The 27,235-nt window shown below is 36.5% G+C and overlaps 1 protein-coding gene across 1 annotated transcript in view; it reads left to right on the plus strand.

The window, feature by feature from the left end:
• The window catches only part of LOC122808041 (glutathione hydrolase 6-like), a 309,257-nt gene extending 294,138 nt beyond the window's left edge, over window positions 1–15,119 (plus strand). The window contains exon 4 of the mRNA XM_044079032.1: window positions 13,418–15,119. Coding sequence (XP_043934967.1) covers window positions 13,418–14,721 — 1,304 coding nt within the window. The 3' untranslated portion in view covers window positions 14,722–15,119. The remainder of the gene's footprint in view (window positions 1–13,417) is intronic.
• The last annotated feature ends 12,116 nt before the right edge of the window (window positions 15,120–27,235 follow it).

Below are 27,235 nucleotides of genomic sequence, written 5' to 3' on the forward strand. Positions count from 1 at the left end.
TCATGTTCTTCACATGATAAGCGAGGTACCCTAAAAGCTTGGCCCTTCATTACTCTCTGGAAAGTGAATCTCGGATGCATGCTATGTCTATGCAGATATGTTGGACAATAGCATGCCTTCTTATGTAATTTAGTAGACAGAAAATTGCCCATCTTTGTTACTGAAACATCAAGAAATTCCATTGACTTTGTAGAATACTTCATAGTAAATTTCAAAAAATTGCTGGTAGTATTCAAATATTTATGGAGTTCTATTAATGCACCCTCCCAAATGAGGAAAAGGTTATCGACAAACCATCGATAGAACCCAGTACATGGATTCTGCTTATTTAATATAAAGTGATGTTCCCATTCTGCCATAACAATATTGGCATAAGTATTTGCACAGCAGGTGCCCATAGCAACACCAGCTGTTTGCCAATAGCATATATTCTGAAATGTAAATATATTGTATTCTAATACTATCTCCAATAACATGCATAAAAAATCCATATGTATGGGCGTTACCTTCCCTAATCTCATCATACATTTTCGTACCATATCAACTCCTTCACTATTCGGAATGCAAGTAAACAAAGAGGTGACGTCAAATGTTACCAAAAATTTTGCTTTTGAGCATTCATAGTATTCCTTATAAAGGTCTCTTAAAAAATGTTCCGTATTTTTTAAAATTATAGGACATTCATTAAGGGAATCCTTAAGTTCCCCATCTAAGTATACTGAAATTGGCTCAGTCAACCATCCAGCTCCTGCAACTATGGGGCTTAATGGTGGTTTATATACATCCTTATGGATCTTAGGTAGCCCTTTTGTTTGGGGTATTAAAGGTTCTGCTACCATAAAGAATTCAAAAAGTTGTTTATCAATTAAACCTGTAGACAGACATTCCGTTAAATCATTAGCTATCCTGTTTCATAAAATCCCAACTATGTTAAAGTCAACCTTCCTAAAGGTGGTGGTATCAGATTACATTTCAAACATAGTTCTACAATAGTAGCCATAATCTAGAATCACAATAGGACCACCCTTGTCTGATGGTTGAATCACAATATCATTATTATTTTGCAATTTATCAATAGCATGACATTCAAATGATGTCAGATTGCTCTTATTATTACTATTATGTTGATAAACAGTCTCATATATATCATTCTCACATGCTTTTATAAAAATGTCTACATTATGTGGAAACAGAGGAACACAGAGACTAGGTTTCCTATAACAAGGAATAGTAGAGTGTTCTTGCATTTTAAATAAAGACTTTAATGCTACATTTCTGCAAAATAAACAAAGTTCTATTAGACGATTACTAACATCAGCCATAGTAGTAAGGATAAACCCTAGACCCTCGGTTCAACAATGAGCTTTCAGCATCATTCAGTACATACCTGGAAATATTCCAGATTAATTGTCTTGATACCTCCACATCTTTTTCAATGTTTGGGGGTTCACAGGAGCTGGAGGTTCCTTGCGCTTGTTGTTCCACGTATTATGTTCTGTCCTTCTGATTGCTTCCACTGATTCTTGAATGGTAGCAGTAAATTTGGAAAAACCTGCTGATTCTGTTGATTCAAGATTTTCCATCGAACAACTATCCCACCACTGGCATTAGAATCACTATTATGTGCTTCTGAGTTAGACTCCATTATCTCTCCCAATGAAGGTGTGGAGTAAACCGAAGATCCCTGCTCGGGTGTATGAATAACAGTGGAAGATGAATTTGACCGTTGAACAGTGTTCAAATTTTCTGTCTCCATTAATCTCGCAGTATCAACATTAGTACTTGCTCTAGATTGAGTTACTAATGTAGACTGCTGAGTGGTATGTGATGTGCTGGTCGTATTCTGAGTAATATTATGTTGTACAGCCCCATCTCTGGATCGTCGCCAAGTGAACACATGTTGATTGGAAAAGTCATGTAGATCTCTCACAATTTTACGTTTCTTTTGAGTGAGCAACCTTTGCTCATAGACATCAATTTTGTCTATTAGGTCATTAACAAAAAGCTCAGTATTTTCTTCACCAGCTATTTCCGCCAATTCAAGTTGTTGGTTAAAGATTTGTTCTATTAAGTCCGTCTCATGTGGATAGAAGAAATCAACTAGTAACTGTAGATAGGCTTTACTTGTATCCAAATGTATCTGTTGCCATTTCGTCAGTAGTACAGGATAATCTGTATAGATTTTTTTGATGGCATCACATAACTATGCAATTTTATTTTTCTAAAGCTATCTCCGCTTTATTCATTAAAACTGTTTGATATTTTGTCATTTTTTTAATGATTTCAGTATTACCTAACCTTGCTTTATGTAATTCATGTTTAACAACTCTTATTCCCTTTCTTTAATTTTATTACTAACCCATCTTCTCATTCTATATCTGATATGCATTTTTAAGGAGTCCCATATTATGACTTTACTAACTTGACCATTATCATTCAAAAATAAAAAAAATCCAAGATTTCTTCCTTAGGGTAACTCTTAAACTCTTTTAATTTCATCATATATACTGGAAGTCAATAAATAATCTAAAATCTCCTTATATCTGTTACTATATTAATACTTAGTGTATTGTGATGAGACAGAGGAAAAGGAATAGTTTTAAAATAATTCACTTTATTAAGTAAATCTTTAGAGGCATACATCCTATCAATTCTGCTTTGTTTGCATCTCATTTGCATAGGAATAATAAGTGAAGAACAAGAAAACTTCTACTTTAATTAGTAAATCAACTAAATTATTATTACTAGTTCATCTAATTAGTGCTTTCACTGATGCCAGCATTTTAGCTTTCTTCTGTGCACTTGTATCTTCTACACTAGATATGCAGTTAAGATCCTCTGCTAAAATTAAACTGACCTTCCAATGACTTTGTAGTAAGTTTAAGTGATGTTTAGCTACTCTTGCACCTATTCCGGGATCCAGTAAAACTTAGATAATGTATAGAGTTTGCCATTATATTTAATTATTATAAATGTATGCATAAGTTTATAACCATTAAAGGATTACATGACCTTAGACATTACAGTACATTTTCTCTAAAGTATAGCAGTTCATCTTCTCTTTTTGATAAAAGAATCAGATTATAAGATTTCATAGCATAAGTTATTTAAATATTGTACATCTTTTTCTATCAATTTAGCCTCTTGCAAGAATACGTATCCTCTATTTAATTTTAGATACCTTGTTAATGATTTCCTTATGTTGCCATTATTTTGTTCATTTACATTAAAGGATCAGAGAATAAAACTGTCAATGCTGCTAATTTAAAAATATTTATTTTAAAAGATGTTATGATATATGTATCCACCATATTAGTTGAATTATATATATATATATATATATATATATATATATATATATATATATATATATATATATAATCAGACTCTAATGTATTCCTCTGACAATATCTTGACAGTCTACATTTTTTTGAATTCTTTCTACAAACTAAACTACTAAAATTCAGACATAAAGACAAATCGACAACTATAACACAACGTACCATGGATGCCAAAGTTCCTAGTCTGCTTATTGAATAGTCAAGCTATAAAATATCGCTGTATCTAGCAACACCTAAAAATTCATCCAAAAGACTAGCTAAAAGCTACCATGAGTTACAAATAATTAATATATATTATATATATATATATATATATATATATATATATATATATATATGTGTGTGTGTGTGTATATATATATATATATATATATATATATATATATATATACACATATATGTCAAAATAATAAGAAACTATTAATTTAGTGGGTCCGTATTAAATTATTGAACATTTCAAAGTTCAAATGTCATATGGTCGACACCATATGATTGAACATTGAAAAGTTCTAAGGTGAAAGGCAGTGGCTCCATACGCACAGAATGGAAACATTTCCAGTTTCTGCACTGAAGTGCAGTCACGGAGTTGGTATATTTAAGTAGGGGGGTGCAACCTGCTCAGAGCATTAAGGTAAGTGTTTTTTTTACATGTGTATTACATATTCAAAGATTCAAGTTTCGCTCATATGTTGTCGAACATATGAGGTTTGAAATTTTGAAGCTTTAAATATATAAAATAGACCCAATTTAGTTATATTTTTTGCCATTTGTAACTGTTCCCCTATTACTACATACAGTTTTAATAATCCTCTTCTATTAATCATAGACATTAAATAATCTAACAAGTAGTACAATATATCTATTTGGGTCTCATTTCTTTCAATGAATTTTCATTTCGCTTAACCTGAAATTGCTGAATTCACTTATATGAAAATTCATTACTCTCAAATGTCAGTTTGCCGAATTTAATTTCATGAAATGTTTACTGTGATGGTGGTGAGAGATGTACAATTATTTAATGTTTATGTACCTTGAAGTGCACCATACCAGTTGAGTTGCATGACAGATAAGCTGTTAGGTGTATAGCTATTCAAGTTGTGGAAAACAAATTGTACAGCACTCGTAGTTTTTAAATGGAGATCGCATTTCAGTATGGATTGAAAAATCTGCCCTTGTTGTCACTGTAGTGGCATCTCAGAGTTGGAATATATAATTTGCAGGGCACTTGGGAGGTGCAAGGTGGTTTGCCTTCCTGTAAAAATCATAGAATATTATAGCAATAACCCACGCCTGGGTGTGGGTAATGCTAAATTTACCCACGGTTGGCGTGGTTTGGTCCCGAGGGCGAAGCCCGAGGGACCAAACAAAGCCAACCATGGGTAAATTTAGCATTACCCACACCCTAAATTTAGCATTACCCACACCCAGAAGTGGGTTATTGCTATTATACCATGACATTATTTAAGAAAAGAAACTATTACTTTTCTTAAATAATGGCATAGTATAATGCCTGTTTACTGCCCTTCCGCAGATGTCTGGCATCCGGCGGTTCTGATGTACTGCGCCTGCGCAGTACATCAGAGCTTGAGCAAAAGCGGAGAAAGCAAGATCTCCGTTGCTTTTTTGTCTCGCTATGTTAAATGAGTTTAACATAGCGAGACAGTTTTAAAATAAGCAACGGAGATGTCCGTTGCTTATTTTAAAACTGTCTCGCTATGTTAAACTCATTTAACATAGCGAGACTAAAAAGCAACGGAGATCTTGCTTTCTCCGTTGTTAAACACTGTCTCGCTATGTTAAATGGGTTTAACATGGCGAGACAGCTTTAAAATAAGCAACGGAGATCTCCGTTGCTTATTTTAAAGCTGTCTCGCTATGTTAAACCCATTTAACATAGCGAGACAGTGTTTTAAAAAAACGAGTTATACTAATGGAAAAAAGTCCGGGCGACCGGACCTTTTTCCATTAGTATAACTCGATTTACAACGGGCACGCTGGCCAATCAGCGTGCACGTTTTGGGGGGTCATGGTATAATGAACATTATTGAAGATGTGATTGGCACGTTGGCTAACTTGAAGTTATGGTTGTTACATTTTCTTTTTCTTTCACATTTTGCATGGTACAACAGTTAAGTATGTGACGGTTGGATGGACTTAGGTAGAGGGACTTTCTGCGTGCTTTGCATTTGTGCATTATTTCTCTGGTGTGCTGCATCAGATTCACATACTTTTTTTGGTGGTTTGGTTGTCAATAAAGTGATGTTTCAGAGAAATGGGTTTTCGGCAGTTTAGTGTCAGTGAAATAATTTTCGGTGAAGTGTAAATTTGGCCAGTGAAGGTAGACCCACCTATTTATGTAATAGTAGTATAGATTACTCATTTAATATTGCTAAATTATTCACTCATTGAACATTATTATAACTAGATCTTTAAATAAAAAGTATAACAGTGGAAACTGAATAGAGAAAGACATATGTAAACTTACAGATCACAGGTAATCTTATCAAACTAAACTATAATACAAAAGAGAGAACAATGCACATATACCTTTATCATGCCAAATGACACACACACATACACACACACACACACACACACACACACACACACACACACACACACACACACACACACACACATTTTATGGTTTGAACAAAAAGCTCTGATGTAGTTTTTAAAGTACAAGTGCCCATATTTCAAATTTCTGTAATACTCTTAACACATCAAATATAAAAATATTTTAAAAAATGTTAGCTTATTAAACTACTTCATAACAAATGCACAGTACTGAGGCCAAAGAGAATGTCTTGCTATTTCTTTGGAGTCAAAAACATAGCCATTTAACATAGCGAGACAGTGTTTTAAAAAAACGAGTTATACTAATGGAAAAAAGTCCGGGCGACCGGACCTTTTTCCATTAGTATAACTCGATTTACAACGGGCACGCTGGCCAATCAGCGTGCACGTTTTGGGGGGGTCATGGTATAATGAACATTATTGAAGATGTGATTGGCACGTTGGCTAACTTGAAGTTATGGTTGTTACATTTTCTTTTTCTTTCACATTTTGCATGGTACAACAGTTACGTATGTGACGGTTGGATGGACTTAGGTAGAGGGACTTTCTGCGTGCTTTGCATTTGTGCATTATTTCTCTGGTGTGCTGCATCAGATTCACATACTTTTTTTGGTGGTTTGGTTGTCAATAAAGTGATGTTTCAGAGAAATGGGTTTTCGGCAGTTTAGTGTCAGTGAAATAATTTTCGGTGAAGTGTAAATTTGGCCAGTGAAGGTAGACCCACCTATTTATGTAATAGTAGTATAGATTACTCATTTAATATTGCTAAATTATTCACTCATTGAACATTATTATAACTAGATCTTTAAATAAAAAGTATAACAGTGGAACCTTAATAGAGAAAGACATATGTGAACTTACAGATCACAGGTAATCTTATCAGACTAAACTATAATACAAAAGAGAGAACAATGCACATATACCTTTATCATGCCAAATGACACACACACATACACACACACACACACACACACACACACACACACACACACACACACACACACACACACACATTTTATGGTTTGAACAAAAAGCTCTGATGTAGTTTTTAAAGTACAAGTGCCCATATTTCAAATTTCTGTAATACTCTTAACACATCAAATATAAAAATATTTTAAAAAATGTTAGCTTATTAAACTACTTCATAACAAATGCACAGTACTGAGGTCAAAGAGAATGTCTTGCTATTTCTTTGGAGTCAAAAGAAAAATAATTGCAGTCTGTATTGTATTAAAAAGTTACAAAGTGTTCAATTTAAAGCTCATTCTCCTTTCCTGGATTCAAACATATTGAAGTATCTGCTTTACTTTCTATCAAAATTAATGCACTAATTCAGCAATAAAACACTCACCTTTCAACGCTGACTTATGAAATGAGTTATTTCAGGTAGTCTTAGTGAATCTAATAACATTCATTATACAAAAAGCTTCAAAGTTCTCATGACCAAGCTTCAAATTTCAGCCTTCATGTTCTTTTGAAATATTTTATATGATTTTCTATGTAAAATATATGAGATCTGGTATTTCACATTTCTGTCATATGCAGATATATGCAATAGACATTTTTCTTAAAGCAGTTTGTTATTTAAATGTACTTTTGACTTATTTTCCCACTAGTATTCTACCTTATTCTATATATCTTGTATTTCTAAAATCTCCGAACAAAGAACTATTTAATCATCAGTTCTCGATTAAATATTATAGTATATATGAATATTTCTTAATTTACGGATACTGCTTTTTTACATAATATATATAGCATTCCTTCTGTGTATGCATGTTCATAAGATGTTTACTCTTATTAATTATAATATTGCAAACAATCTTGACTGTTTGTAAAATAATTAGGTTTTATTTAATTTGAATACATGTGTTTAGCCATTGTCAATTGCTGTTCTGATCTAAGCTTTCCATGTTGATATCAGAATCTGGCTACAGCTTGTGAAAATGACATCTCACAGCACACAGCAGCTGTTAATTTCCTCTGTAAGTTTCTCATTCTTCTTAGTTCTTTTAAACTGTTCCAGTCAGTAATAAACATCTGACCTCACTTCCTTCGTTTAATATGTATAGTTAGTATGTATCGTTAAAGTTAATGACACTGCAGCATAAGCTGTTAACACACAAATTGCTAGCAAAATATATGTAACAGCATTACTATATATTATATGTATTATATGTTATAACATTACTATAGCGTTTGCCTTAGCAATTCTTCATTTCGAAGAAAAGAAAAGAGGTGTTATTTTGGGTAGATTTCTCATATATAATTGAGAAAAGAAAAAAATAGAAAGTTATTTTTCTTCTTTCACAAACATCAGTAATGAACTTTGACCTAGGTTTTCTTCACTACAGCTCAAGGTGGGAAAACTGTAGCATTCTGAAGAGATGGAACATTCTTTGTTTTCAAGCTTTCTCAATGTGTCGGTTGTTTCATAAATGACCTATGAAAGGAATGTGTTACATAGGAACAAGGAAAACTTAATCACCAGCACCTTAACACTTCCAGTTAGCATATTACTTAGATCTGACATTCAGTTAACTCAGCAGTGCACACACTAAGTGACACTGAATAAATAAAATAAAATTCTTAACTTATGTAACTTTAATGTTACCAGTTATGTTGTTTATAATATAATGGCATTTTCCTACAGAACATTTGTTTGACATTTAGAAACAAACTTGTAAGTTTAATTAAATTAAATATGTTGGCTTTCACTGTAAATATAGTAAAACATTAAAACTAACCCTTTAATATTCATCTTCATGAAAAAATGCTTTGGCTTAAAATATAAATGCATACTTATATATGTATTGAGGCTTAAAGTCCAGAACAAACCTTTTACTTAAAAAAGGCAAATCTATCGTTTCAGAAAGCAATAGTCCAGCAATCAGTGAATAAGAGTCATTTGTTCATAGATTTATAGGTTGGTACTAGGCTATTGGCCCTGGAGCCTATACAAGCCTAGCAATAACAATTTGCTGGCTATTTCTTCCCACAGTATTTACTTCCCTAGACCCCTGTGTAGCAGGGCGACTGACGTTATCCCCGAGGTGAATTTCCTATCTCCCATCCAATCATCAAGGTTTCTCTTGAAGAGGGCCACAGAGGCACTCTGCTTGACATGTATGGGCAGTCTATTCCAGAGTCTGGGGAGTCTCTGGGTAAGGAACCTATCCCTCCAGCATGTTTTGTTCATTGTGATGACAAGGTTTAGATCCCTGGAGCATGTGTCTCTGAAGGATTGGGATTTCTTTAAGTGTAGCTTGTCCAGCAGCTCTGGGTTTGAAATGGCCTTGTATGTTAAGCAGAGATTGCCTCTGAGTAGACGATATGCAACAGAGTATATGTGGAGTTTTTTTAGATGGTCAGCATAGGGCACCTGCTTTAGGTGTGTGATTCTTTTAGTGAGGTATTTCTGCTGCGTTTCCCGTTATTTCACATGTCTTGAGAGGTACATACCAAAAGGGACATTGTATTCAGTAATGGGTCTAATTAGGGAGGATGAGTACAGTGGGACAATGACCTCCATATTTCTGGATGAAAAGCCCTTAGTGATGAGGTGTGCCACATAGAAGGATTTCCTGACTGTTGTGGCGATGTGTTTATCGAAGGTGAGACCACTGTCCACCTGTGTCCCTAAGTCTTTTATCACACTTTCGGTGTTTAGTGTATTGCCACCTATGTGGTAATTCACAGGTACATGTTTTTTCCCAAAGGGGACGATTATACATTTCTTGGCATTGAGCTGGAGCCCATGGCTCTGGCACAAAGCATCTGTTTCTGTAAGGCCCTTTTGTAGAATTTCCACATCATTTGGGGATTCAGTAATGGCTCCCAGTTTGCAGTCATCTGCGAACTTTGTTAACCGGAGTCCCTTAGCATTGGCCAAACAAGAGCCGTCCCAGTACTGAAGCCTGAGGTACTCCACTTGTCACCTGTCTGGAGCTGGATTTGGAGTTGGCTACCTTTACAGTGTGGGTTCTGTCAGTAAGCCATTTGGCAACCTATCGAGTGACATAGGGATTAATGCCCAGCTTAGTAAGTTTATCTATGATTCCAGAATGGGGGATGGTGTTGAAGGCCTTGGTGAGGTCCAGATAGGCTGTGTGGACCACCTTAACCTTGTCCATTGCTCTGGAGACTGATTCAAAGAAGTCAATCAGGTTCAGGAGACAAGATCGGCCCTTCACGAACTCAAACTGCGTGGGGTCCAGGGTTTGAAGGTTGCCAATGTCTTTGTTTATAAGTTCCATGATAATATGTTCCATGGCCTTGCAGATCAGGATCATCAGACTGATGGGGCAGTGGTTCCCAGGATCCAAGGTGGATCCCCCCTTGTGGAGTGGGATAACTGTAGCTGTGTGCCACTCAGTGGGCATGAAGCCATAGGATAGCATTCATAGAATCATAGGACATTACTAGGCTAATGGCCCATGGGTCCTTGCAAGCCTAGCCCAGTTCCGACCCTTATTTCATGATCAGCACCTATTGCCCCTGTCCAAAAGGGACACAAGTGGAACCCCCAGGGTAAATTTATGGTCACCCATCCAATCATCCAGATTGGGTTTGAAGAGGGCCAATGAGGTGCTCTGTTTGACATGAAGTGGAAGTCTGTTCTAAAGGTGTGGTAACCTTTAGAAGACAAATCTGTCCCTCCAGCAGGTTTTATTAATGTCACATACCAGGTTAAGGCTTTTTAAGCTTTTACATTTTTTAAGCATTTTTTTTAATAATTCAGCTCACTGTGTCTCTTCATGGGTTCCTATGAAAAGATCGACAACTTGAAATTTCGAAACTGACTTCACCGACAACTGAAATCACCGACAACGCAAATCACGGACATTTCCGAGGTAAGGGATGTAATATCGCTACCCATGCCTACCATGGTAGCATAACACTGCCACACTTACTAAACCATGGTAGGCATGAGTAGCGAATTTACATCCCTTACCTCGGAAACGTCTGTGATTTGCGTTGTCGGTGATTTCAGTTGTCGGTGAAGTCAGTTTCGAAATTTCAAGTTGTCGATATTTTCATAGGAACCCCTCTTCATATGTATACTGTTCTACTTCATTTCTTCAGTATTAAGGATTTTATTGTTGTTAACAAAAGTAGATGCCTCTTCCAGAGTGTTAAATATTTTGGTTTCTTCTCAAAGGAATAATGTGGCTTTAATATTGTTCTTTTTAATTTTTTGATCAGTGGTAAACAGTATTTTCTTTTATGCACTGCTTTACTAGAATAGCCATTGTCAAATCTGACTACATGTTCACCTATTTTAATAGGCAGGCTGGACCATGCTGCTTTTAATATTGATATATTTTTAAGCTAGACATGAACTTAAATGTAATTGAGTGTGGTGGTGAGTTTTCTTTCTTAGAAGGTGCTCTCAGGGATCTATGTGCTGTTTCAGTTCCAGAAGATAAAATTTCAATGTTTTATGTAGCCAGGTAGCTAAGAAGTTTGTTATGTTGTCTCCCTCATACTTTTCAGGTATACCATAAATTCTAATGTTCTTTCATCTCAGTCTATTTTCTAAATTGAGTTTTTATATGAGTCAGTTATTTTGTTTTAAAAGAAATTCAGTCTGATACTCACCCTGAGTTGTTTTGTTTTCATGATCATTCAAAGTGTTTTCAATACTGCTGTCTGCCCCTTTTTCTTTCATAATAACTTAAAAATTCTTCATCCTCTTTCTGGCCTCTTCTTTGAAACATTCTAGTTTTGTATCCAGTTTGTCTTTTTTAAGTAATATATCCTGTCAGAGAAAAGTTTATAGTCACAGAGCTTTCACCAGTTGCTGCTGTCAGTTAGCCATCTTGGCCACGTCCCTCGTTTTTTTTTTTTTTTAGTTTTCTAATGTAGCTTATGAAGGATTTATAATGATCTTTAGCCCTTAGCTTTAGAGGCCAGCGTAAGTCCTTGGGCTTCTTTAGCGGATCTGATAGTGTGCAGTTTTTTTTAATGTTTTTGATATTATCCTTGAGAATATGGGTTTCTTTCTTTTGTTGTATAGTTTATTTGTGGATTACTAGGGTAGCTTGTTTTTGAATTTCTCATGATAACCTGGTTCTGGTAGGGACTGCTAGCTCCATACATTTTTTTTTTTCTAAATGGACGTAGAGTTCTTTACTGAGTGTTTCTGCTGTATTAATGTCAGGGGAGGTGCAGTCTTAGGTGAATTTTGATTTTTTTGTTACATAGTATACTGAGGTTGGCATGTTTATTGCCCTTAAATTCAGTGAGTCAGGAGAGATGCCATCTTAAATTAATTTTGGTATTTTGTTACATAATATGTTGAGCTTGTCGTGTTAGTAGCCCTTAAATTCAGTGATGTTTGCTGTAAGCATTTTTGGAATTTTTAAAGGAGAAGGTTACAATTTTATGGTCAGACTTCACTGGGGAAGGAGATAGCACAGGAAAAGTGCAAGAAGCAACCATATTTGTATAATCAGGCCATCAATGTGTCCTCTAACAGTTTTTTTTTTTGCCAACTGCTCAAAGAAATTGTTTTTGTTTATAAGTCTAATGACTTTTCGGCATATCCTACACTGGCAGTCTGGGCGTCCCAGTTTATTGAGGGATAGTTAGTCATCCAAAATAAAGTCATACTGTTGTAAAGGATATATAATGTGATTCACAAGTGCCTAGTATCTGAGTTAAGACTGAAAAGTATCAGTATACTAGTGTGTGCATCCTTCTAATAAATCACAAATTAATAAACAAAAATTAGTAGTACACCTGAACTGGTCAGCCTTTTGCTGCTATATGTTCTGTGACTCAGGAGCATCAAGATATTATCCACAGAGTACTGCTATATCATAGATAGATCATTTTCCTAAATAATGTTTTATTAAAAAATACTTAATCTTCCTGACTGATGTGCAGAGTGCCACTTATCCCCTTACTTATTTTCATAGATTTACAAGTTACTACTTTAGCAATAAACTGGTTAAACCAATATACACTTAACCACTACAAACCCACTAGTTAAGTATGTCCAGCTTAATTCTCTGTACAACCTTCAATGTAATGTATCTGAATAGACCAGATCTCTCCTTCTCTAGCTTTTCGTTTTTTTTTTCTTGCTTTAGAACTGATTGTATAATTTTATAGCACAGTGATGATTCTTCAGCTTTCAGCTTATATTTGTACTGGATTAATGTATGTTGTTGTTAGTCTGTGGGTATTATACCATGCTCTTATGGCTTAAGAAGACCATCACTTTATAATGAAGTATTCCATTAGTTCCTGTGAACTCACCATTAATTCCAGTTCTGAATTATTGATTTGCTACAATTAAATTGCAGAGAAAGAACTTATGTTTATTTTCAAAAATGGTGCTGGTGCTCTCTAGTCGTGATGTTAAGTATGTTCTGGATATGACAGGTGTGTTTACCAACCTGTTTTCTCATCAGATTATTTGTGTATTGACATGTACCCAAAATGTTGAATTGGTAAAGCAATGCAAACTAAGTTATGTATTTTATTTCTAGGTGCTGTTTTCTCAGCTTTGTACTATGATGGACCATCTGGAACTTCAAAAGTATTTAATGCCATTCCCATCAATTCATCATCTTCTGATTTTGGTATTCCTGTCTCTCTTCAGACTTTAAGACTGATGCATAAATTTCATGGCAGCCTTGAATGGTCCACACTTTTCAGTAGTGCAATTCATATAGCGAGACATGGATTCAGCATTGATCACATCCTAGCTCAAGCTTTGCGAGATAATGAAGCTGTGATCAAGAACTCAAGACTGTGTGATTTGTTCTGTAACTTAAATGGAAGCATCAAAGATGAGGGTTCAACAGTTACAAATAGGAAGCTTGCAGACCTACTGGAGAATATTAGGAACAACATAGATAATGATGGCATCTCATCAACATTGATTCAGTTCTTGAACCCTGATATTCCAGTTCCTGCACAACAGACATTTGTAGACAGCATGAAACACCACCAGGCTAATTGGACTGATCCCTTAAAAGTTGAATTTGATGACGTTGTACTGTACGGAGCTTCATTTCCAGCAGCTGGAAACATTTCTTCTGGAATTATTGAAGAACTTCAATCACAAAACTTGACACTAGAGAGCATATCAGAAGACCAACATAGTGCCAGCATTTACTCTCACATCCTAAATGCTTCTATTCAGATTTATAATAACATTATTAGAAAGAGCAAAGAAAAATTGCTCAGTGAAATATCCAGTACAACACATCCAAAAAGTGCCATAAATAAAAGCTTAGTAAATTTAAACATGGCTCCGTCTAGTAGTTACATTGCTGTTGCAGATAATAATGGCTCTATCTTTGTGTTGTCTGGTTCACTCAATAGTACTTTTGGTTCAAAGTTGTTTCTACCATCAAGTGGTATAATCCTCAGTGATTTTACAGAGGGTACCAAAGCAGACTTACAATACTGGGCATCTCCTATGGTACTTGATATGAAGGAACAAGATGACTTGATTGGAATTGTTGCAACTGGTGGAACATCTGTTCCATTTGGTGTTGCTCAGAGTATAATAAATAAGGTGTACTTTGGAAAGTCATTAAAAGAAGCAGTTAGTGGACCACTTTTTCATCTTAATTTTGGAGATGATGGTACATTTCATACCTATGTATCAGGGCTTTCAAGTAGATCAAACATTTTCAAAGAATTGTTAAAAGTAGAACCAAATTTGGAAATATTAAGAGATGACGATGACCAGAATTTAATCATTGCAATAGTAGAATTCCATAATGGGCATGTAAGCAGCTTTGGTAATTCAACTAGTCATATGTTTTCTGATGGAAATTAACTTTTTTCTTTTTAAATAAGTGACACGGTTCTTTGGTTTTAATTGTGAAATGGATAATTAATACTGCTAGGTGTTTAGAGCAGTCATAAGGCATACCCTGTAAAGAGAAATGTATTTATATTAACAGTGAAGCAAAGAGAACATCTATTTTCATATTCCTAAAGTGACTATAATTGCACTGTATCAACTGCTGAGCTCTATGCAAAAAAACTGAATGACAATACATATTCCTTTTAAAAGATAAGGTCCTCCTATGGCAGGATTTATAACATAAGCTGTCTGTATTTAAGGGGTGCTGTCATTGTTATGCAGCATTTTTATTACATATTTTCAGATTTATTTTTCTAACTAAGTTATGAAGTTTGTGGTGTACATATGTAAAAAAAACTTCAGAGTAACTTTCTCAGTGTGATGTGTTGTATGTTAAAATGGTATGTGTTTAATTATGCATTTCATTGATAAGAATTGTAAACTAAAAGTGAATATCAGTTTATAAATTAACTATGAAACTGACCCATTTATTTTGTGTATCTGACTGAACATATCATAAATGTCTTCCTCAGTATATTCCATACTGATGGTTATTGTTCTGTTGTGCATGTAACCTGCTTGCCAGAATTAAGAGTCACCACATCTTCTTTCCATGCTGCAGTACAGGTGTAGGATGCATGACACTCAAAACCCATGTGCCAGCTTATAAACAGAACATCTAAAGCTTTTTACAATGCTCTGCACTTGAGGACCATTCAGCAAATATATTTTGCTATGAATAAAGTACACCAGCATCTGTAACTGGCCCCAGACTACTAATTGTCTTCAATGTACTTTGTAGTATTTAATGGGTTTTTACTCGTTTTTAATAATTTCATTTTTTTTTTCTCTTCTGGTTGCTTCTTATCTTGGTATTTCTTTTTTATCCTTCAGTCCTTTATTATGCCTTGCATTAGGTAGGTGCCATTTTCTTTGTACTAATTTATCATTGAGAAATTATCAGCAGGTCCTAGTGTTAAACAGTTGTTCTTGGGATATTTATCCTACCACTTTGTAGGCACTGTCTAATTGTAGCTACTTCTCAATTTTTATTGTACACTTTTTGTATTTTATTGTTGAGAAGTAGTTCCCGCAGTTACTGATGTATGACTGTTGGTCTTAAGACATTTATTCTGTCTTTTGTGGGTATAAAGACATTTTATTTCAGCACAGACTTTTTGACATCTTTGTTATCTCACAAGTCCTATTCAGGTTTTGGTTTAAATGTAGCTGAATATTTAGCTGGTTCATGGGCTTCCAATTCATCTTGCCACTCCATTCTAATTCTGTATTGATGTTGACACTTGTTTGAGGTGAAACATTGGGGTCTATCTCCTTGTCAACATTGACCCCACATTTTTTGACTTAACGTCCGCTTCAGAAAAGGGTGATTTATATCTGGGCATTCAGTCAAGTTGTTCTCAGTTCTGAAATTAAGAATATAATCACAATTATTCTTTGACCCCAACCATAATAGTATCCAAGAATATAGTCACTGTATTAGCAGACACATTCAGTGCTCATTTTAACCCACTGGGTCCCTATTAAATTGCCCAAACGTTTCAAAGTTCAAATGTCATATGGTCAACACCATATGATCAAACTTTGAAAAGTTCGAAGGTGAAAGGCAACAGCTCAGTACACAAAAAATGGGACAATTTCCCTTTTCTGCACTGAAGTGCAGTCTCAGAGTTGGTATATTTAAGTGGGGGGGTGCAGGGGGGCTTGCCCCCTTGCTCAGAGCGTTAAGGTAAGTTTTTTTTTACTTTCTTATTATATATTCGAGGTTTCAATTTTCGCTCATTTATTGTCGAACATATGAGGTTTGAAATTTTGAACCTTCGAATATATAATACAGACCCAACCCACCTACCACATTGTCGCCCCACTATCCATGAAAATGTATTTTCCCTCTTGAAAACACCTTGAAACAAGAATCCCTTTCAGATGCTGAAAATAATACTTCCATAGGACCAGCCATTCTCATAAGTGCCAAGTATGCACTATCTGATTCTCAAATAAACTATTAAATTTCAGCCTGTCCACTTGGTTTGCCTCTGATGTCATGGAATCATAGGATCATAGGACATTACTAGGCTATCGACCCAGAGGTCATTTTAAGACCAGCTGTTTCAACCCAATGTAATACCATAGAAGCACTAGTCAATATCCAAGATTGCATTTAGTGATGACTTCCCATGTCCAGGAAGGTTATGGGCTCTATTCCCAGTAAGACTTTATGGTGCCCCATCCACTTGTCCAGGTTCCTGTTGAACAGTGTCAGTCTGTTTCCCATGAATTAGTAGCCTGTTCCAAAGACATGTCAGTCTCTGGGAGATAAATCTGTCCCTCCAGCATGTCCTGTTTAAGTCACAGGCCATATTATATCCCTGGAGCCTTAGACCCATTTGATTTATGAATATGTAGTAAGTTCATTAGGTTTGGATCTTGGGTTGCTCTGTAGACCAGGCATAAGTCTCCCCTAAGAAGTCTATGTGATATGGAGTATTGTGACAGGGAATTTAGTCAGTCCATGTAAGGCACATGCTGGAGATCCTTGATCTTCTTTCTTAGAACCTCTGAGGTCTCTCTAATTACTGCAGGTGCTTAATATGGTACATACCAAATGGGGCATTGTACTCAATTATGGGCCGAATAAGTGCTTTTTAGGCAGTGCTTTTACTAATTCAGTGACTTACATGGAAAGCTTTCCTTACAATGGTAGACACATGGTGGTTGAAGTTAAGATCACTGTCAACCTGTGATCCCAATTCCCTTACCACTTCCTGGGTACTTAGGGTATGGTTGCTAATTTGATAGTGCGAAGGGACATTTTTTGTGCCAGAGGGAATGATGATGCATTTCTTTTGCATTCAGTTTGAGATGACCATTTTCTTTTTATTGGTTGTTTGGTGTGGGTCAGTTTTGAGTTGCCTTAACCTGTTTAGCCCATTATCTTGCATAAATAGTGTGTCTCTGCCATGTCTAACTTGGGCTTGGCTTGGTTAGTAGTTAATCCAGCTTGGCATAAGGAATCCATGATGGATTAAAGTTTAGGAAGATGACTTTCTCGGTCCACTAAAGATATCAGCACAGCATCTAGACAGGCTGTTACACATCTGGTATGAGGTTCAAGAATTGTGTCCATTAGCCCCTGAAATGGTGCAGTTGTTCTGTGCTGACCAAGAGGCATGGCCTCATAATGGAAGAGTCCATCTGATGCAGAGAATGCCAGTTTTTAGGTTCATAGATGCTTACTAGGCTCTGTAGTCCATTTTAGACATAGCAAATTTCCCACAGATGGGAAAACTGTATTTTTTGTCTGTGAGATAAACTAGTTTATTATGTCAACTCCCAACCCCTTAGACTCTGGGGCTAGTGAAATTTGCAATTAGCTTTTAGCTAGGCCCAGCATGGATCAAAACTTAGCATTTATCTAGTCTTTTGGGGCATATAATATGAATTAAATTCTGATATCTTATTCAAACTCTTTTAGTCATTGCAAAGCCTTATGGGCCCATCATGTCTAGGAACCTGTAGTTTGGAAATATTCCACTCAGTTGGTGACTCAAATGTAAACATTTTCTATACCACTTCCATGACTGCCTGGCTTTTGGATTTTGGTATTCAGTAAGGCATTAAATGTACTTTATCACCATTTTGTGCCCAGTTAAACTGGTTCTTCCATACAACTTTGACCATACATCCATATTCATGAGTAATGTGCAAGGGATTAGTAATGTTTCCTCTGTTATGACCTCAGGGTGTGCTGTAAAAATATTTATTTGTCTTGCAAACACACTACAAAACCTTTAGTTGCTATCCAAAGATTCAGAACATTTAAGTGGAGCAAGACTTTTGGATTCCTTTTTCTGTGTGTCTTACATTATAATTGATTTCAGTTTCTTTTTCTATAATTTCATAATGTCATTGCACTGTTTCAAGATACTTTTTTTTCAAAGGTGGGTGCAAACACAAGTAGTTTATATTCTTGTTTGAATTATTTGAAAATAGCATTTCTGTTTTTTGCTGTTTTTGTGTCACTTAATTCCAATTCTCTTACTATATGTATTATAGATTTTAATCTGTTCTGCAGAACTAAATAATGCCCTATCACATTTTTAAAGCCGGAGAACGGTCTTCCTCCCACGGTTTCTTTGGCTGCATCTGTCAAGCAGTGGTAATATCTGCTAGACACCAGCTCAGTCAGAGTATAGCTACTCAAAGTAGAGGAGCCACATTCATTCTGAAAAACAGGAAGTAAAATAATTTGTGCAGGAATATAATCTCCAAGTTGTATGGTAACAACAGTTCAGTTCAGGACACCACAAAGAGTGTACCAGGGAAGAAAGTACATTTAAAACCATATTAAATAACAAGTGTCTCAACACCAATCAGTAATGGAAGAGAAGATCCTCAGAGTTAATAGAGTAGTTCCATTATGCTAGTACCCAAGAATTCAGAAAGCTAAATAGTATACGTAAGTTTGATTTATGTCCTGTGTCCCAAGTGTATAAATCGATTAAGGAACTGGGCAAACTAGGTTCCTGTCCCCTTTAGACTTAAGCAAAGGCTACTATCAACTTCTACTTGCTGTAGTCACAAAGGAAGAAAAAAAAAAACATTGTCCACACATGACTGGATCTTCCATTGTAAAGTGTTGCCATTAGATCTCGATAGAATGCCTGCAAAATTAAAAAAAATGGTGGATAAAATCCTTAGATGCCCACATCAGACATTTCTGAGGTATTTATATTTCTGTAGGATAGACTCTTGTCTTATTTTATCTCCAGGTTTCCCACACTTTGTTTCTCTCTGGTTAATAAGCTGTTTACCATGTCTGGAGAGTCAGGGTGCTGGATTTGTTTAGTTTGGATCATGTAGTGGCATTTAGAGTATTGATGTAAGTGATGTAGAATTGGTAGACTGCATCATCTAGATGAAGATATTCCAGTTTATTAATTTTAAATTTGTGGTAAAGTCATCTTTTTGAACGGAGGACAGATTGTGAGCATGGTTGTATCAGTACAGCTTATCAGCTTATGGATATTGTGGTGGCCCGTTAATAGCAGAGGGAGGGAGGGGGGTGGTCACCTATTTTGTCGGCAAGGGCACCAAAGGAGATCATTTTGTTTATGTAGTTACTGGGGATCCAATTTAAGGTTGATTTTCCGTTAGAATGCTTATTGTACCTAGTTAGGAATGGAATAAGGTGGGCTAGCCCATAGTTTACACATCATTATCGTATCATTGCTTATGGCCTGCCAGTTACTATTTAGAACACCTATTATGATAGTTTCCTGAGGAATATTTGAAGAAGCCAAGGATAAGTTTTCTTCTTTTTTGTATCGTAAGGTAGTTCCTAATTTATCCCTGACTTACCTGACTAAAGGTAAGACTTCACTGAACGTAAAATGGACAAGTGCAATCAAGCAAATCTTTAGACAGTTAAAAATATGTTATGCTTGGAGTAATATTTATAGCTTCTTTGTTTTTCAAAACAATTCCTAGTGTACACAGATGTATGTAAGGTAAGGATAGTTATAGTTTTTGGTTGTAGAAGGGCAAAGCACTCCATCTGCTATGTTAATAGAAGCACAGTAATTTTGAGAAATGCTGCTTTGCATAGAAAGAGACTAACTGTCATTACATCAGCCCTCCCACTCTGGAATATTACCTCTTGGGAAGAGCACTTATCTAAATCACAAATCATTTCTCTCTTCAATGGCTATTCTGAAATATGGACATTATCCTAACTATATCAAGCTGTCTCAGATTCTCAAGCCACTTAAATGCATTTGGGCTGTCCCATGCATATAGCTCCATCTACTGAGGCTCAAACTGATGGTTCTGTGCTGGGGCTGGGTAGGTTTATGTAGCATTAGTGGAGACAGGTCCATTTAAATGTGCTGGCCAAGAAGGGTCTGATTAATTGATTTATGGTTCCTTTACAGAGATTAAGTGAAACAACAAAGAATTCATAGATTATCTGTTGGCAAAGCTATGCCTTAGCAATTGGAAGGACATTCAGATAAAACAACACCTAACAACACACAAACAATCATACTCAGTGGAGGCCCAAACACTAAGCCACTAAGGCAAGCAAACACACTTCCCAGGACTCTCTTTATAGGGGTCTCTGTTATAAGACATACTGATGCTCCTCCAACCAGGTTGAACAAGAAGAAGATAATGGTTAGTTTATCTAGAGCTAAGATCCACCAAATCACTCATGCTCTCAAGTCATTACATCAGAAGTACAAGTATGATTGAAATATAGTCCATGTATATGTAAATGACCTGAAATGTACCTCCCTAGAATATATGTAGAGAGACATTGTGGACTTCCCAGACTAGGAGCGTTATACAGAAATAAACAATTTCTCACCAAAGCAGCAAAGATTTCAATAGCAAATTCCCACCTTATCTCCACCCTACTTTATGCCTCTCCAGTATATACCAACCTAAGGCAATGTGATCTAAACAAGCTAGAGACCTGCTACAACAAAATCGCCAAATTCGCCAAAGGGGCATCCTACCGTAGTCACCACTGTCTCTCACTTGCTGAACTGGGCTGGCTTGAACTCCCTCACCTCCTTCAGTGGTATCAACTCTCACTCGCCCACAAACTAGTAAACCATCTACTAAATGTCCCATCCCTCCAGAATCTACTCCAACCCTATCGCACCACCAGACCACTAAGATCCAGCAACAAAAATCACTTGCAGATCACTAAAGCCAATAACTCTGCTGGTGAAGCACTATTCTCTTGCGCCATAGCCAAATTATGGAACTCACTCCCACCCACAATTACCTCCATACCATCATGAACCAACTTCAAAACTTTATTAAAAGTGCACCTAAAAACATGCTGGCTATGCCCTTGCAACTCCCACTCTAATGTCATCCACCCCATCCAACTACTACCTTTCTTTCCACTCCACTAACTACCTTGATTATAGCAAGCTCAGATGCTCATAAGCCTAGTACTTATTATACAGCAGGAACTTCTCATTGTTACATTTGTTAATGCCTGTGATGTACTTCACAAGTAAAGATTCTAGTTGTCTACTGATGTACTATGTTCTTCATCTGTAAATATGTTGTAAGTAATTTCTATGTTAAATTGTTAATCGCTATGTAATCCAATGTAACTACTGTCTGTTTATTTTACTGTGAAGCTTTTCTCCCCGGGCCTCCGCTGAAAATGGACCCACGTCCAGTCGGACACTCCCGGTCAACAAATTTAAATAAATAAATAAATAAAACTGTTTCTCAGACTGGTATGATCCTAGCATTCAGCAGCATATTACCATATAATCATCACTGAGGATGATGTCACAGTATGAGCAGAACATGACTGATTTTAACAATTGGATGTCTTTTTGGTGTCATTCTAAGGGGAAACATTTTTTGTCAGCTTGGGAATATATGGTTACCAGACTATATTGCTTTGCAAGGATGGTCTGCACTTGTCCCCTCAAGGCTTTTGAATACTGGCTAAAACTTTATCCCCCCATAGTGCATTGTTTAAGCAATGCCAAATTCACAGACCTATCTGACTTAGCAAAATCAACTCAACTGAACCTTAAGGTGTTACTGTTCAATGACTGGAATCTAAATAAAAAAACTACACACCATCCAGGCCCTCCTCATACTTGAGAATATACATATCTGAGCAGTTACTAAGACATGGTTTAACACAGCAGATAGTACCTAATCAGTGAAAGATTTCAGTGCCTTTCACACTTTTAGACAAATAGCTGCACAGACAAGGGATAAAGGTGTTTCACTCAACATCGATAACAAACCTACCTCTATAGTGGTCAAACAGGGGACATACTGGAGTTTCTCCATATGCAGATAGGTATAGACAAAATCCTGTGCCATATCATAGCCAGCTGTAGGCCACCCTTCCTGTCCTAAGAAGCTCACAATGCATATTTAGACTTACTGGAGACTCTTAGCATCCGACTTATCACCCTACTCATGGAAGACTTTAATTACCCCTCTATAGACGGGGAATCCTACATGGCCTCAAATCCACCTACACAGACATTCCTGGACTTCGTAAATATAAACACCCTTGACTAATAGCAAATATACCCAAAAGAGACTCCCAACATACTGGACCTCATACTCACAAATATGGGAGAACGCTGCACCCTCCCTCCACCCCCCAAATGCCTTTTCTCCCTGTTAAGCTCTGACCATAAGGCTGTCTCCTTCAAAATCAAAACCATCTTTGTAACCCCAGTAAAACCAGTGACACTTAAGAACTACTCCAATGCAAACTACTTTTTATTAAGTGATGGTTGTCAAAATTCAACTCCCCTTCAACCTCTGAGAACACAGCAGCCTGTGCTGAATTGCTATCAGAAACTCTAACTGTGTCAGTGGCTGCATAAAGGCCACTGTACCTAGCAGAAGTAAGCCCATAAATAATCCTACTAACAAATCACCTTGATGGCACCACATATTAAACAGGATATACAAAAAAGAAAAAAATGATGGCAAAGATCAAGAAGGGTAATTCTCATAAAGATAAAAACTGGCTCATCGAACTAAAAGGCAACTTTGAGGGCTAATTAAGTCAAACAAAGCAAGCTTTAGGGTTAAGATGGCCTCCCATTCGAAAGTTAACTATAACACCTTCTTCCGCTATGACAGAGACCTCAAGGGAGTACACAGCAATATGCTGAACCAGTGGTTAATGGTGTAACATTCACTGAGCCTGGCAAAATAGCAAACCTCTTATTGGACAAAATCAGTTACTCCTCTATCATCCCCAACCATTCCGCATGAAATAACCTCAACCCCTCCAACTATAACTATTGGGCGTGTACTTGGCTGCACTTGATAAATTCAAGAACAGACTCACTGGACCCTGATAACGTCCTGGGATATCTCTAGAACACTCTAAAATACAACTTATCAGGACCCCTGGAGTCACTATTGTACTGCAGTCTTAAAACAGGCTTTGTGTCACAAAAAGCGGACTGTGACGGTCATCCCCCTTCATCGCGAATGACTTTCAACAGATCCTGGAAAATATAGACCCATTAGTCTGACTTGACTTATTTTCAAAGCCATGGAAAGAATTATCATAGAAATTATAACAAGGACATAGGGGGCACTGGATCCATCCCAGTCTGCCTTTGTCAAAGAAAAGTTGTGCTTATTGAACCTGGTGTATTTCTTTGAAAAGTTCACTAGGGAAATAGATGAGGAGAAAGCAGTTTATACTGCCCCTATATATATATATATATATATATATATATATATATATATATATATATATATATATGTGTGTGTATATATATAGCAAATGCATTTGATACAATACCCTCTCAGACATTGTCAGCAAACTTACAGAACAAGGCATAAACCCCTTTATAACACACTGGTTAGCTAGCTAGGACCCAATAAGTTAGGACTGGAGAAGCCACTTCCACAAAGAGGCCGGTAACCAGTGGATTTCCTTAGGGCTCTGTGTTAGACCCACTCCTCTTTGACAACTACTTCTCAGAGACTAAAAGCAATGTCAAAGGCATCTGGCTGAACAAGTTCACAGATGGTTGCAAACTGGGAGTAGTCATTGAATTCCACCAAGATAAGAACACCCTTCAGGAAAGTCTAACACAGACAAATGGTTAGTGTCAAAGCTATGGCTTAAAAGTCAGTGTCAAGAAATACATTATAGTATCTTTTGGGAAGTTTGCCACCATGGGTAACTATGTCAACAATAAAACACCCTTAAAAGTTGTTTCAGTAGTCAGGGACCTGATTACTCTCGTAGATAGAAACCTAGCCTTCGACCAACATGTATCCAAGGTATTAAGAAAATACTTCTATGCTGCTCAACTTATGAGTAAGGGCATGGTATCTTGGTTCAGAGAGGTCATTGTACCAGTGTACTTAGCCTTCTTCAGACCTTTTAGAGAGTATAATGCCCCTTCATTATGTACCTGACCAGAAACAAGTAGCAAATGGAACATTCACAAAGATTCCTTACAAAAAGAATATAAGGGGTAAACACAATGTCCTACACAATTGCCTCAAAGATCTGCCTCTTTACTCGGTACCATGCAGACTTCTGAGGGGATGATCTTTGCTTGGTGTACAAGGCATCCCTGATTCTGTTTTTTATGATCCTTTTCAAATCTGCAAAACAATTAACATCAGAGCTAGTTGATCGAAAGTCCTAAGCTTTGCTTGTGACAAAAACAGGACATGTTGGAGAGACAGCTGTGTTTCTCAGATGATTCCTATTCTCTGGAACAGGCTCCTCATCCTGTGAAGCAGAGTTCCTCCCTAATCCTATTTAAACACAACTTGGACTTGAAAGGATAGTCAGAAATTCACTCCTGGGCTGGTGCTTGTATATTTGATACGACATTGGCAACCAATAAATCACCCCTATTTAAATTACATTTGTGAGTCACATTTGGGTTGCATAGATAGGCTTTTAAGGGTCCTAGCAGCGGTTTACCTAGTATACATCTATAAACTTACTAACAAACAGAGCTACTCTTCTGTCTAGACTTCTATGTAACTGCTATTTCATTTTTGTGAGATATGCTGTCATAGTACTGTGAAAAGACTTTCCTCAAAGGTGAACATGTTTATGCTGGGCTGCAGACTATCTTGATTTACAAGAACTGAATTTCTTTCCTGAACTTTGTTTAGTGATAAATATAATTTGTAAGGCAGACAGCTGACTCCAGTGACTGCTCTTGTTTGTTTCTCACAAATCACCCTACATGCAGATAAATGGATGCATATTGCTAAGTTGAATGTTCAACTCAGGGAATATCCACTGATCAAACTCAAACGCTTGAATCAAAAGTAAACAAAATATACTACTTAAACATTTTTTTTTGTTGGGAGCAGACCCACGTGCAACCCCCTGATAGTTATATATGCCAGCTCTGAAATCATAGTAGAATAGAAAAAGGCAAATTCCCTAACCCCCGCTGCATTGCAGTCTGACTCAGAAAAAGACTTGTATGTGTGATCAGCTGATTTTTTTTTATCACAAGTATCAGCTTTCTACCAATTCAACAAAGAAAACATTTGACCCGGTGAATACATAAATAAATTGTCAGCAAGCTTTTAAGCAGCTGGAATCTATGCAAATCAAACCATAAACAGCAGAGCATGACATCCTTTATTCTTTCACACCAACACTTCAGAAGTGATTTATATGTGTTTCTTGACAATTTTAGACAGACATACCATGAGAGTAAGCAGTGAATCATTTCAGGTAACATATATTTATACAATAGGGCAATGTAAATGCAAAGACAGTACATAACACTTACGTGTTTACTGCCTTCCAATATATACACAATTATATAAGGGTAACTGTGGTATACAGAGAGGAAATGCCATGCTTAGCCTGGTGTCTGCATCTGTGGATACAAAGCACATGTCACAGGATGTCAGGTTACAGCTTGTAAATACATATCAAATGCCCTCAATGTAGACACCTCCCGAAAGCATATTTAGAGATGAAGATGTATAGGGCAATTGTACAATTTGCCATGATCAGTATTTGAAACCATCTGTCTACCACAGACATAAGAAACACATACACAAGTATGTGCTCAGAGTCCTAAACTTGTAGCAAGGAAAAATAGATATGCATGCAAGCATAAAAATAAATAAATAAATAAACGATACCAAAGTGAACTGGCAGATTCAGTCAGAACCCTCAGCATTGCTTAATAGGGTTCATATTATGTAAGTGAATGCTTAAAGTTGTGAACACTGTTTAATTGAACGTGTTTACCTGAAATGGTGAAATTCTGAAAGCACAGAACAGTGATTTTTTTTTCCCAGGGAAAGAAATCACTGGGCCATTTTTGGGACTTTGCCATTTCCTCCACTGTGGTGCGATCTCTGAGTTGGTATTTTTAAGTAGGGGGATGGGGGCAAAGCCCCCCACTTTATTTTGTGTTTATTTTTTTTTTTGTTTTTTTTTTTTTTTACGGATCAGCAATTTTTTTCCCAAGTGTTCGGTATTTTGGATTTTCGAAGTGTTTGGGTCAATTATACAGAGTTCGCTGATATAATATAAACCCGCTTATTACACTGGTAAAGATGCAACATGAAGAGGTGAACTGCAGCATCAAATTACTGAATACTTCAGTAACATACCTGAGTGAAAAATCACAGAGTGTGAGCCTTCCAAAGAAGGCCAAGGTCACAACGGATTTAGCATTCTGCTAAAATGGGGTTTTACATCCAACATAATTAATGAGGTTTATTAACACAGACTATGTCAGGGTTCCATTAGCATGCGCCAGTGTAAAAATGCTGATCTTGACATGAGTCTGAACAGTGGCATAAGCAAGGTGCACCTGCCAATGTATTTGAGTTCAACAGTAGGTCTATGAAATATACAAGCACAGCAAATTTAAAAAAGTGACTTCATAGGTTCATAGGTTCATAGGTTTATACTAGGCTATCTGCCCTAAGG

The sequence above is a fragment of the Protopterus annectens genome, chromosome 1.part1 (genome assembly GCF_019279795.1).
Source record: "Protopterus annectens isolate FY-2018-M chromosome 1.part1, PAN1.0, whole genome shotgun sequence".
Classification (NCBI taxonomy): domain Eukaryota; kingdom Metazoa; phylum Chordata; order Ceratodontiformes; family Protopteridae; genus Protopterus; species Protopterus annectens.